This window comes from Engystomops pustulosus, chromosome 2, assembly GCF_040894005.1.
Source record: "Engystomops pustulosus chromosome 2, aEngPut4.maternal, whole genome shotgun sequence".
Lineage (NCBI taxonomy): Eukaryota > Metazoa > Chordata > Amphibia > Anura > Leptodactylidae > Engystomops > Engystomops pustulosus.
The window spans coordinates 227,511,981-227,525,357 of NC_092412.1; the positions used below are offsets into that span (position 1 = coordinate 227,511,981).

Here is a 13,377-nt window from a genome sequence, read left to right on the forward strand (position 1 = left end):
CCCCAATGTAATTTAGCAAATCTCCTTTCCTCAACTGTTACAACGCGTTTCAAAATGCAATGTGTAAACGCGACCTTAGGGTGATGCCACACGTGATGTTTTTAGTCCGTTCTTAAGCATGCGTTTTCAGTCCGTTTAAAAATGTATGTTTTTTTTTTAACGTTTTTCCAAGTTATCTTAACAGATAAACAGGTTGTAAGGAGCCAAACGCATGGTAAACAGTTTTTAAAACAAAAATGAATTTTTAAATGCGTTCCTTTCAGGCAAACCCCCCTCCCACTTGCGTTTTGGATGCGTTTTTAAGCAGTCCGTTAAAAACGCGTCCGTTTTTGTTAACTGCATCCGTTTTGGACAGGTTTTACCAATTATCTTAATTAAAAAGGGTCCAAAACGGATGCGTTTCAAAAAAGCGACTGTTTAAAAATGGCCCAAAAATGGGTTCAAAGCACCACGGATGCCATTGAGACATGAAAAAGAAGGGATGCGGATACATAATAGAAGATCAGCACTAGAGTTGTGTGGTGCAGACAGATACTTAACCCCTTAGTAGAATTCTTATTAAGAGTGTTAATAAAGTTATGTATTTCATGTCAGTCTCACCTATTGACTCTCAATGTGATATACATTGGCACTGAGCTGTAGATACTAGTAGTAGCATCTCAAACAGTCTCTGAGAGCTGGCGAGGCGCGTCACTGCGCATGCGCGTCGCATATCACGCCCCCTGCAGAACCTTGCAGTCAGGTATCAGTTTCCACCCGGAGCGCTGATGTGCGCGCACCCTCTTCCGCGATGCTGGCGGTCGCGTTGGTTGCGGTGATTGCTGTGCTGTGGTGGGTGTGCAGCAGCTGGCGGGAGGCAGTGTGTGGCCGGGGAGCGGCTCTGCTCCCGGGTGTCCGTGCTCCGCTGCTGCTCATCGCTCACCCAGATGATGAGTGTATGTTTTTCGCCCCCACTATCCTCGCTCTGGTGCAGAGACAGCGCCCCCTCTCTGTGCTCTGCTGCTCCACAGGTATGGACACTGCTGGAGCCGGGCACCATGATAATATTATGTATCTGCCAACATTGGCCTATGTGAGCCTCGTCTATGACGACCAATCAGAGTTCAGCTTCCAACTTTCCTAAGAGAATATAAATATGAAAGTAGTGATCTGATTGGTTGCCACAGTCGCAATAGTGGAGACCGAGGAAACAAAGAAAATAAATAGTAGAAGCCAAGAGCAACATGTGTCCAAAGCTGCAATGTGTCTGGTTGCTTTGGGAAACGTAGTCTTTTGGAGTTGTACATCTAAAGCAGATTTTTCCCTGAAATGCAAAGCTAAAATCAGTCAGTCTTAAAGGGGTGTCCACTTTTAGCAAGTGATTGATATTTTGTTCAATAAAAAGTACAGAATTCCAATACAGTTTCTGTATCAATTCCTCAGTTTTCTAGATCGCTGCTTGCTGTCAACTCTATAGGATAAAAATAACAGGTTCATGATGATGTGATGTCATAACAGATGTATAACACACAGGTCTGATTACTGTAACGAGGCGTACCATCCACAGAATGTAAACAATGATGTTTGCTATAGAATAACAGCAAGCAGAGATCTAGAAAGCTTTCAGGATTTTGTATAACCTTTCATTACACAAACAATATCAATTATTTACTGAAGATGGACAACTCCTGTAAAGGACATTTATCAAAATCAGTCTATTACTAGAGCCTCTCCATGTTGTAGCTTCACAGGCTGTTAAGCTGTGCAGAAGAGAATCCCCCTCCCACTGTGTGCCGAAACTAACTCTCCTGCACAGTGTAAGGCTGCATTCACACTGGCACTAACACATGCGTTTTGAAACGCATCAGAACAGTTGAAGAGAGGAGATTTGCCTAATTACAATACTGTCAACATTGCGTTTGCAAAGCACATGTGTTAACACAATGTTAATGAATCTGTTAACACATGCGTTTTGTAAACACAATGCTGAGATTAATGTAATTAAGCAAATCTCCCATGCTTAGCTGTTCTTATGTGTTTAAAAAACACATGCAAATGCACAGTAGAGATGCATTCACACGTGGCATTAAATGCATGCATTTCAAAGCACAATGGAGAAGCTGAAGAGAGATTTGCTTTATTACACAGCTGTTAACATGGCGTTACCATAGAAAAACCGATGCGATTGGGTCGCGGCCTACCCCGGTTGGTGCGGCTTGGTCTGCACAGACAAAACGCCACGTGTGCCGCCACCCTAAGGGCGCTGTCACACGTTGCGTTTGCAGACGCAGACCAAACCGCGCCCACCGGGCGGTCCGCGGTCCAATCGCATCGGCGTTTTCAATAGAAACAAAGAGAAACGCCGATGCGATTGGACCGCGGACCGCCCGGTGGGCGCGGTTTGGTCTGCGTCTGCAAACGCAACGTGTGACAGCGCCCTCAGGGTGAAGACACACATGCCGTTTTTGGGCCGTTTTTACTGAGTGCGTTTTCAGATCGTTAAAAACGCATGCGTTAAAAAATGCATCCGTTTTTCTAAAACGCATGCGTTTTTGTCCGTTTTTCATTGCGCAATTTCTGAAAAACTGACAAAAATGCATGCGTTTTCTAAAAACGGATGCGTTTTTAACGACCTGAAAACGCACTTAGTAAAAACGGCCCAAAAACGCCATGTGTGTCTTCACCCTAAGAGCGCATTCACACGTTGCATGTTGGCCTGTGTTTTCATTGCGTTTGAAACTCATTGCAGCAGCTGAGAAGTGGTGATTTGCCTAATTACACTACTCTTGACATTCGCATTTACAAAACGCATAGCAAACACAATGTTAACACATATGTTCACAGTGTGTAAACACATGCGTTTAGTCAACACATGCGTTAACATGACATTAAAATATTTAAACAGTAATGTAATTAGGCAAATCATCTCTCCTTAGCTGTTGCAATGTGTTTCAAACACAATGAAGAAGCAGGGCAAAATGCAACATGTGAATGTGCCCTGTTTGACACAAATGTGTGTAGCCAGTGTAAACGTGGCGTATGGTGACACGATCCCATGGGCTGAACACAGAGCAGAGGACAGGAGTCCCTGCATTAGGGCGTTGTCTCATGCACCGCTATGCATCCATTTATAAGCCGAACGCATATGTGGCTTATCAATCACATGCGTTTCCCTGGAAACGCATTTGCGTTCGGACCGAGGACCGCCCCCTGTGCGCAAGCGTCGCTTTATGAACGGACGCCTAGCGGAACGTGTGACCGCGGCCTTAGAAAACCTCTGTAACACATAATAAATAATATGGAAGTAGAAAGTGACTCTCCTGAATTGCTGATGCAACATGGGAGCCCAGCCTTATGATCTTGTAAACATTATGTAAGATTAAAAAAAACAAAGTAATGATGTAATGATCCGAACAAGATGGAGTTACCGTAATTTATTTCTGTTTTGTAGGAAATTACTACAATCAAGGTGAGATGAGGAAGAGAGAGTTGGTTCAGAGTTGTGCTGCTTTGGGAATTGCTCCCTCTGATGTAACACTTATTGACCACAGGTATGATACAGAATAGGATTTCATACTGATTATGGTCTATCATGTAACGATAAACATGCATGTTTGATGATTACTACTCCACACCTGATGTAGAATTGCATAGAAAATGATCATTTATAAATCTCCCCTTTAAGCTGCGTTCACACATTGCGTTTCAGTTGCGTTTTGAAAAGCAATTTAAATGTAACGGGGAGTGTTTTTCCCGATCGCATATGCATTTCCACAGAAACACATGTGATCCTAATGAGCACTGAGTTATTTAAATGCAAAATATGTGATCCTTGTTCCCAGTCGCATCCGCTTCAGTGTAAACGCAAATGCGATTGTGCCAGGCACCTCCGCTGTGTTTTGAATTACGTCTAAAAACACAATTAAAACACAAAGTGTGACCGCAGCCTTAGGGCAAGGTTGTAATGTAATGGTTTTAACTGCTGTCTGCTCAAGGTCAAAGTTTAAAACCTTAAAGTACACAATCAGTTCAGCATAATCTTCCTAACTACATAACGTGGTGTATACCTTTAGCAAATGTTACTGTTTTTTGTGAATGAGGTTATATATATGCTCAAAAAGAAGTTCCATCTGTGGCTCATACCATCCAGAAGTACTGTAATATTTTACAGAAACTGATCAAAAACCATGCAAGATATGCAGTTCACGGCATTTATATTGCTCTAAGCCACGCCTTTTGTTCTGCCCCTTGCTCCACCCACACAGTATATTTTCCCCCTTTTCTCCCTCACATTTTGTGCCCCCAGCTCCCTGTCACACCGTAGCCCCTCTGATATTGTGCCCCCAGCAGTTCCTTATCTTTTTGCCCTTCAATTTTCCCCCTTATTGTGCCCCCTCCAGCAGTTTCCTATTTTTGCCCCCCAGCACCTCCCCCTCTTATTGTGACTCCCCCAGCACCTCCCCCTCTTATTGTGACTCCCACAAGCAGCGCCCCCGCCTCTTATTTTGCCCCCTTCCCCCCAGTAAAATAATAAACACCTTTCCCTGTCCCCCCCAGCTGTTTGTAGCAGTAAAGCTGGAATCACATTGCGCCTGTCGGTTCTGCTGCATTCAGCAGTAGGAGTGGATGCACAGTGAAAGTGCAGGAAGCCCGCAGCTCCCTGCACTACCACTGTAATCAGCTCTGTCAGTGTCCAGAGGATGTCAGCAGAGCTGTTCTCCCAGCACATAACTCCTGGCAGGAGGGAAAGATCCCGAAAAAACAGGTGGTCCCACAGGACAGTTGAGAGGTATCTAAGACTGGTGGATGCAGTGGGACAGTTGTGTTATAGCAGTATTTTAAGTTCTCCTTTATTTCAGTCTTGAAAGCCCCATCGATCATGAGAATTCTCCCACAGATATTGATAGAGCACATATGTATGTGTGACCAGCTTCTTCATTCATACAGGGTTCTTAAGGGACTGATCCATGTACAGAACCTTTGTTCTCCATTGTGACTACAACCCATAACATATTACACTATATTATGGTAAAATCTGTTGCTACTTTTTAGCTTTAGTGACTTTTTCTACACTATTGGAGATGGCAGAATGCGTCTCACATTCAAGTATAAAATCTCCCAGGCGCTCCATGTTCAACTGGAATGCCCCATTAATCTGGGAGATTTCATTAAACCTAGATGAGCTTGGCTGAACGGGTGTTAGACAGGGTCATATCCCATTGCATTGGCTGCAGAGCCCATCCCCCACCCAGCAGGAGACCCAAATAGCACATGATAATGGATCTGAAGGCTCAGCGTTTTGCATCATACAGGAGAGGCCTGGGACAGTGGGGCAATGAATCTCACTGCGGGGTCACACTGTCACATAGACTTCTCGCCACAGCAGCCACAAAGGAAGGGAGGAATTCATTTTCATGTATTCTGGGTCTGGATTTTTTTGGCTTCTAAAGGTCATTTGGTGGCTTTAAGTATATACAAGGAAATTAGTAATCTTGAAAGTCAGTGTTGTCTCTAATTATGTGTTCACAATACGGCTACATTCAAATTGCTTTTTGTGAAAAAAGTATGCTAGTAAAGCTCCCAGCACATATATATACGCTGAACCTGTTCATATACATGTGCTGCCAGACTTTTTCCCTCTGTATTCTCGCTATATGTCGCATCCAGCAGGGAACACTGGATGAAAAAGCACAGCAGACTGTGCTATAGCATCCTGCATCCAGGTTTTTTCATTAGCGATGTAAATCTCTATAAATGGATCACGATGAGGGAGTGTTCACAAGTGGCGATACCGTTGCTTTTACATACATAATGCTAGCGCCCAGGGGTAGGCCTCGGATCGGTTGCATATGAGTTTTGAGTGAAGCGCATGTAGCTGGTAACCAGCACCCTGTGTCTTGCATTATACAATACAAGACACCGGGTGCCTTGGCCCACTCCATCCGCATCCAGGTGCTATACGCTCCTGCTTTGAAGAGGAGAGGAGCTGAATCACAGGACGTATCCCACTATGTTAGCGTACAGTGGGATATGCTGTTAACCTTTCAATGCGGTCACAAGCGACGTTTGCAAAGGAAACGCATATGCGAATGAGCCGTGGCCTCTCTCCCCCCCCCCCCCATGCGCTTGCACTGTGTTTACATAATGCAAATCTCATTTACATCAGATATACATCCCCCAGCAATGGGCTCACGGCGACGTATGGAGCAGTAAACGTACTGTTCTGTAGCCGGGGAAAAGATAGGACAGGTCCTATCTTTCCCCGGAATACGGCGCCGACGCTCATCACCCCCTCCTCTCCCCGGGAACCCACGTGTGCCTGCTGGCGGAAACACATTCGTCTGAATTTAGCCTAAGGGTGAAGACACACATGGCGTTTTTGGGCCGTTTTTACTAAGTGCGTTTTCAGATTGTTAAAAACGCATGCGTTTCTTGAAAACGCATGCGTTTTTGTCCGTTTTTCCGAAATTGCGCAATGAAAAACGGACAAAAACGCATGCGTTTTCAAAAACCTGATGCGTTTTTTAACAATCTGAAAATGCACTTAGTAAAAACGGCCCAAAAACGCCATGTGTGTCTTCACCCTAAGGCTGGTGCCACACGTAGCACTTTGTCTGCGCTATGGAAACGCCTGCGATCGGGAACGAGCCGCCGGTGTTTCGCGTTTTGTGGTGGGCGCGACTTTGTCTGCGTTTGCAAGCGCAGACAAAGTGCTACGTGTGGCGCCGGCCTCAGGGTGATGCCACACATGGCATTTTGAAACCGCTTTAGGTCAGTTTTAAAGCAATCCGTTAAAAAACGCATACGTTTTTGACAGGTTTTCTTAATTTGCGCACTAAAAAACTGACAAAAACAGATGCGTTTTCAAAAACAGACCAAAACGGTTTCAAAACACCATGTGTGGCATCACCCTAAGGGTGAAGACACACGTGGCGTTTTTAGGCCGTTTTTAGTTTACATTTGTTAACTCGATGTTAATGCATGTGTTAATACTTGTTAACATTGTGTTAGGGCTTCTCCTGTGATCACCTGTTAAAGTAGCATTTTATTTGTTTTTGGGGGTGGAGCTTTTGGCTTTGTTTTAATGCCATGTGTGACATCGCCCTAATACTAATGGCGGCTTACAAGTCAGTTCTTACCATGTATGTACCTCGGTTTGCCTTGTACTTTGCAGGATTGTCCGATATTATTCCCCAGGTCAGTTTCCTACTTTCCCTTCGTGGGTACAATTTATGTTTTCTCATTCGCAGGGCCCCTTCAATAAAGATTGTTTTCTCCCTTTGGGTCTTTATGGAATATTTGCACTTTTGACTTTACCAAGGAAATGAAAAGGACATTTAAAAAAAAAAAAAAAAAAAAAAAAAAAAAGCTGTTTTTCACCACTTCCAACATAATTCATTTCCTTTAGTTTAAAAAAAGAAAAGGTTGGAAGGGGGAGAGGGGGCGAGATAGGTGAAAGGGGAGCGGGAGGAGGGAAAAATGATGGCACAAATCCTATTCTCTACTAGAAAGATCAGCTCCATCCGCAGGCCGTGTGTGAGTGGTTTGGAGACATTCATCAGAGCGGGGTGTTACTCCCAGCTGTATACACACAAGGCCGAGGCCCCGGAGCTCTGCTCCAGAATGGGATTACTCTGCCTTATGGCTCCCGCGATTGAAAGCAGCAATATTGGAGCTTTACAATCCAAACACCAGAAAATAGCAGGAGAGAGATGCAATAGTGAAGTTTCCGGTGTGGAAGACTTTGTAGTAAGATTTCTGCTCATGTATTGAATCTACACTAAGTAGAACTGGCCATAAATGGATCCTATGCGACCTCTTATATCATCTGTATCAGTGTTTCTCATCCTTATCGAGCCAAGTCCCCCCCCCCCCCCCCTAGTAACTCCCAAAAGAGCGATCAATTATAGATTTGATTAAAATAGCACTTTATTCTGAACCTTAGTAGAATAGCATTACATAATATCATTGCTCCTAAAAAGCATCTGGCATCATGAACTTGAAATGCAATTCAAACATAAAGTGTGAGCGAGATATAAAGCAGTAGGGTCTGTGGAGGAAGCGGCAGGGGGTGATGGTGTCCGTCCTGTGTGTGACCAAACTGGCTACCACTCAGAAAACACAAAAAATCGCACATGTAAATTATTGGGAAAACCTATGGTTTTTTCAGTACTGGCACTGCATTTTGGCCAGAAGACGGGGAGTCCTTGCATCTTATTTCTGTATGATGCAAGGGCTCCCGTCCTTTAAGTCCAACATACAAATATGTTTTTACAGGTTGAATACATCCTCTGCAGACTGCCTAAGGCAAAAAATCGCCACATTGCTCTCATAATCAAAACAATTGTACAACCATTGGCGCTATTTTTTTTTAGGGGAATCCTCTTTAAATTATGAGATATCGGCAGTAGTTTTTCAGCTGCCGTCTATCACGTGCATATGACCTGACTAGGTTTGCTGCGATTTAGTGAACTTTGGCATGACTCTCTAATCATGACCCCATAGTGGCTGGTTACATAACAGATAACCTTATACTTATACGATATTGGGTGACCTTCATAGATCCAACATAGATCCGCTAGCACTCGCTGCTTTTCCCCCCATACAGTTTGTGTGTGCTGCGTGTCATACAAACAAATCATCTGTCAGTGTCTCTTCGTGTGAAGGCTTCATTTTCTTTTGACGCTTTAGCATGATTTTGCATTTTGTGGAGTTCATATTGCAGAGCACCTGTCAGTATATATTAATCTACACCGGACAGGTTTTTATGGGGGGGGTTTGGGATTTTTCCAGTTCATTTTTTGCTTTTGTAGGAGTAAACATGCCCAAAGCAGTTGTTAATTGTTCTTTTATAGGAAAACATATCCAATAATGTAGACGTGTTTGTGCCTTTTTTAACATTACTTTTGGAGTTTTTGTTGTCACTGATTGAAAAACGAGTCTAAATGTATTACAGACAAAAAGCAAGCCTATGAATGATGGATCATCTGTGGGTTAGGGGGTTATTGGTGAAACATTTATCAGGGTTTTTACTCCAGGGGGCAGCGGTAGAGTGGGCAGGCATTCAGCGTTCCTGTCCCTCGTCTGCGCACTCGCTGTTGCCTGCGACCGATCACTGGTAACAGCGCAATTACCATCATGTATAACTATGATGTTTGAACTTCTGTCCCTGGAGCAGTGTTCACTGTCTGGGTGGCATGTCTCATGGACCGAGCACGTTCCTCTTATCGTCTCAGAGAATTTCTCCTTTTGTATTGTGAGGAGAGATGAAATCTGCTGCAGAAAATGGACAGTTTGTGGTTATTAAATTCAGCACCTGATGTTTCTTTCTGTGCAGAAATATTCCACATGGGCAGCGCTGTGGAGTCGGGGTCAGTATTGTGATAAAATGGAGACCCCCCCCCGAGCAGATAAAATTAAATAAATTCGCTCCTTTTCTTCTCCATGTACCACACTGCAACTTCTTCTCTTCTCTGCTTCACGCTGCAACGTCTTCTCCCCTCTCTCCTTCACGCTGCAACTTCTTCTCTTCTCTGCTTCACGCTGCAACGTCTTCTCCCCTCTCTCCTTCACGCTGCAACGTCTTCTCCCCTCTCTCCTTCACGCTGCAACGTCTTCTCCCCTCTCTCCTTCACGCTGCAATGTCTTCTCCCCTCTCTCCTTCACGCTGCAACGTCTTCTCTCCTCTCTGCTCCACGCTGCAACGTCTTCTCTCCTCTGTGCTCCACGCTGCAACGTCTTCTCTCCTCTCTGCTCCACGCTGCAACGTCTTCTCTCCTCTGTGCTCCACGCTGCAACGTCTTCTCTCCTCTCTGCTCCACGCTGCAACGTCTTCTCTCCTCTCTGCTCCACGCTGCAACGTCTTCTCTCCTCTCTGCTCCACGCTGCAACGTCTTCTCTCCTCTCTGCTCCACGCTGCAACGTCTTCTCTCCTCTCTGCTCCACGCTGCAACGTCTTCTCTCCTCTCTGCTCCACGCTGCAACGTCTTCTCTCCTCTCTGCTCCACGCTGCAACGTCTTCTCTCCTCTCTGCTCCACGCTGCAACGTCTTCTCTCCTCTCTGCTCCACGCTGCAACGTCTTCTCTCCTCTCTGCTCCACGCTGCAACGTCTTCTCTCCTCTCTGCTCCACGCTGCAACGTCTTCTCTCCTCTCTGCTCCACGCTGCAACGTCTTCTCTCCTCTCTGCTCCACGCTGCAACGTCTTCTCTCCTCTCTGCTCCACGCTGCAACGTCTTCTCTCCTCTCTGCTCCACGCTGCAACGTCTTCTCTCCTCTCTGCTCCACGCTGCAACGTCTTCTCTCCTCTCTGCTCCACGCTGCAACGTCTTCTCTCCTCTCTGCTCCACGCTGCAACGTCTTCTCTCCTCTCTGCTCCACGCTGCAACGTCTTCTCTCCTCTCTGCTCCACGCTGCAACGTCTTCTCTCCTCTCTGCTCCACGCTGCAACGTCTTCTCTCCTCTCTGCTCCACGCTGCAACGTCTTCTCTCCTCTCTGCTCCACACTGCATTTTGGTGGGGCTGGAGTCGAAGTTGGGTAAATTGAGGAGCTAAAGTCACAAGTTGGGTTATCGACTCCACAGCCCTGCACATGCGATATTCTCTCTTTGAAATATTATTAATTTGGAAAGCTATTGCAATCTAGAGAGGGTTTTCTATGTTAATACAATGCAGAAAATCTTCTATGAAAACTGACCACGTTAGGTACCCTAAGGATCCATCCACACGTTGCGCTTGAAATGTGTTTTGAAACCTTATTCAAGAGCAGTGGTCGCAGGAGTTACGCAGTGGAGGGGTGGGCATTGCTCACCCCTCAGCTCTCCGTAGAGATGCGGGCGGCCGAAAACACGACAAAATATAGGACACGTTCTATTTTGCGTTGTGCAGCGACACAACGTGACCCAATGGGGGTGACCTCATACCAGTCCCCATTGCGTTTGTGTGAATGATCCCTTACTCTCGAACGTTGTTGGGTTCAGACCTAAAAGCTTGTGATAAGGGATCTAGCATCACTTTTTGTTTTTTGTAAAAAAGGCAAAACAGTGTTGCCAGTTCCCACAAGAAAGCGTTTGGGTCAGAGCGCATCTGCTTTAGAGAGTAACTCCACCCGGATGCATTTTGGAAATGCAATTCAATCACAACATGTGAACACAGCCTAAGTACAGATGCACACGTTCTGCAAATGGATTAATTTTCGGTATCATATTTTATATAATGATGGCTCTTAAGAATATAATGATGAAATCTTAAGAATATGCTGAGATTTTAAGCACGTTTATCATGAATTCATAATTTTAAAATGGGTGGAGGAGAAATTCTCTGTAAAGTTTTCATAGAAATCCTGAGGTAAATTTCTTGCTATGATACACTTTGCTATGTGACGTCTCAATGTAATTGATCTTCACGCAGTGTTTTATTGATAAGCACCATGATAGTCCCAAAATTTTTGTGTGTGGGGTTTTTTTGCCGGCGGTTGTGGCTATTAAAACCTTTAAACCCAAGTATTGGTGACTTTTTTACCTCAGAAAGCGATCATTAGTTATGGGGTGACTTGGAAAAAGGCATTTTTTAAAGCTGCAAAATAAAAACCTTGTTAAAATGCTGTGAAAACACGTCATGTCTTCAGTTTGAATAACCCTGAAAAGTGTAGGTGTGAAAGTAACAGGTCCATTTAGAATGAGAAGTGTAATATCATCCCCTTCGCATGTCAGGAGAGTCCATGTCTGGATAATACTGAGAAGTCTACACGGAGGAGCGCGGCCAGCAGTTCCTGGAAACGCTGTCATTTCATAACCTTGTGACATAAACAGTCTAACCCCAGCAAGGCTATGCTCCGCAGGGAAATGTAGCACTCGGGAGGCCCCTGCTTCCCCACGCTCACTTTGTCATGCCTCAGGCTGCATCACATGTGACTAGTACTCAGTACTATTTTTACTATTGTGCTCTTACTATATGAATATGACCAGCATTCCCAACGTACACACACAACAGCGATGTCTCAACCATTGCAAGGTTTTTTCCACTGTAATCTGGATCCGACAACAGTCCGTTCTGGGAAAATTCTGGCTCTGTTCTGGTGATTATTGGTTGTCGCTTTGCTTCATCACAAACTTATGACTAATCGTTAGACTACTAATGCATTAGTGCTTGACAGCAGAGGACATCTCAAGGTTGTCTGTTTACAGAGGAATAGGTTTGTTTGTGGCCCGACCGCTGTAAAGGTCATAGGATACATCTCATCGTTAACTAGATGTTACCCCGGTATGTGACAAATTAAACCAGAGCCATACAGCAGTACTCAATTATAAGTTTGATTGTTATCCACTATCGTATGTGACACCGTGGACTCCTAACGATCATTGTATTTTAGTGTGTTTAATGTGTGTTAGTAGCAACAGTGCCATGAAAAATGCATTTATATTACAGGATTGTAGCCGGAATTCTGGTGTACTGTGTGAGATCTATCCAATCTATCCAATGTACACAGCAGAGCCCCTCTCTGAGTAACTCTCTGAAATTGCTATTTTGTGGGGAGGGGCTGTGCAGTACTACTGGTGCATCTTCATGGTCCAAGTCCAGCTACATCCCTAGGATGTTGGGGACTTTTAGTCCCTTATTCTTCTGATCCCTGTCATTCTGTTGGGACTACCCCTTTAAGCTTTTCATACACTCACTATAAAACACTGGAATATCAAGCTGGTGCTTTGCACAGATCAGATGATGGAAAAGAATATGCAAATCTTCCTGGCGAGAGGCTCTATCCGATCTCATTCAAATGTGAAACTGAGAGGAACATCCCTTGCACCTGTCAGACAGTAACAAGCCATTTATGACTAGGGCGATGCGACACCTTTATAAGTTAGTTTTTTTAGGTGGTAGTTCTTTTGAGTTACCTACCTTATGTATCATAGTGCAGGTATCATAGATAATACACTATGCAAGTGCTCCATCTACTACTAATTTTGGCATATTACATGAGGCAGTAAATCTGAGGGACTGAGGTGTCCCTGTCCTGCTCCTTGCTTTAAAAAATCAGGGTGTAAAATGCAAAAATTTTTACCTGTTGCAGACATGGAAAGCATAAAAGGCATGATAAATTTCCTCCCATGTTTTTAATAATAACACTAATAATAATAATAATTAATGGCCCCCAAAAAATGGGAAAAGAAGAACCACAAATGCAATAATCAGCAATAAGTGACTGTAAACCTGCTACAAACATGTGCAAGTCTGATGATAGAAGTGAGCAGGCATTATACCAGGGCAGCTGCGTCTTTCTACTGTCAGTCTTCTATGTTTCTGTGAAATATTGCAGAGTTTCAAAGTAAAATATTCATCTTTTTTTCATGAATGATCCAAGGTCTATTTTTTGCTGCCGGCTACTACTGTGTAAAGAATG

At 44.4% G+C, this 13,377-nt stretch overlaps 1 protein-coding gene across 1 annotated transcript in view; it reads left to right on the forward strand.

Moving 5' to 3' along the window:
* The first annotated feature begins 748 nt into the window (after positions 1-748).
* Positions 749-13,377, forward strand: part of PIGL (phosphatidylinositol glycan anchor biosynthesis class L) — a 70,790-nt gene continuing 58,161 nt past the window's right edge. The window contains exons 1-2 of the mRNA XM_072138400.1: positions 749-1,010; positions 3,431-3,530. Coding sequence (XP_071994501.1) covers positions 791-1,010; positions 3,431-3,530 — 320 coding nt within the window. The 5' untranslated portion in view covers positions 749-790. The remainder of the gene's footprint in view (positions 1,011-3,430; positions 3,531-13,377) is intronic.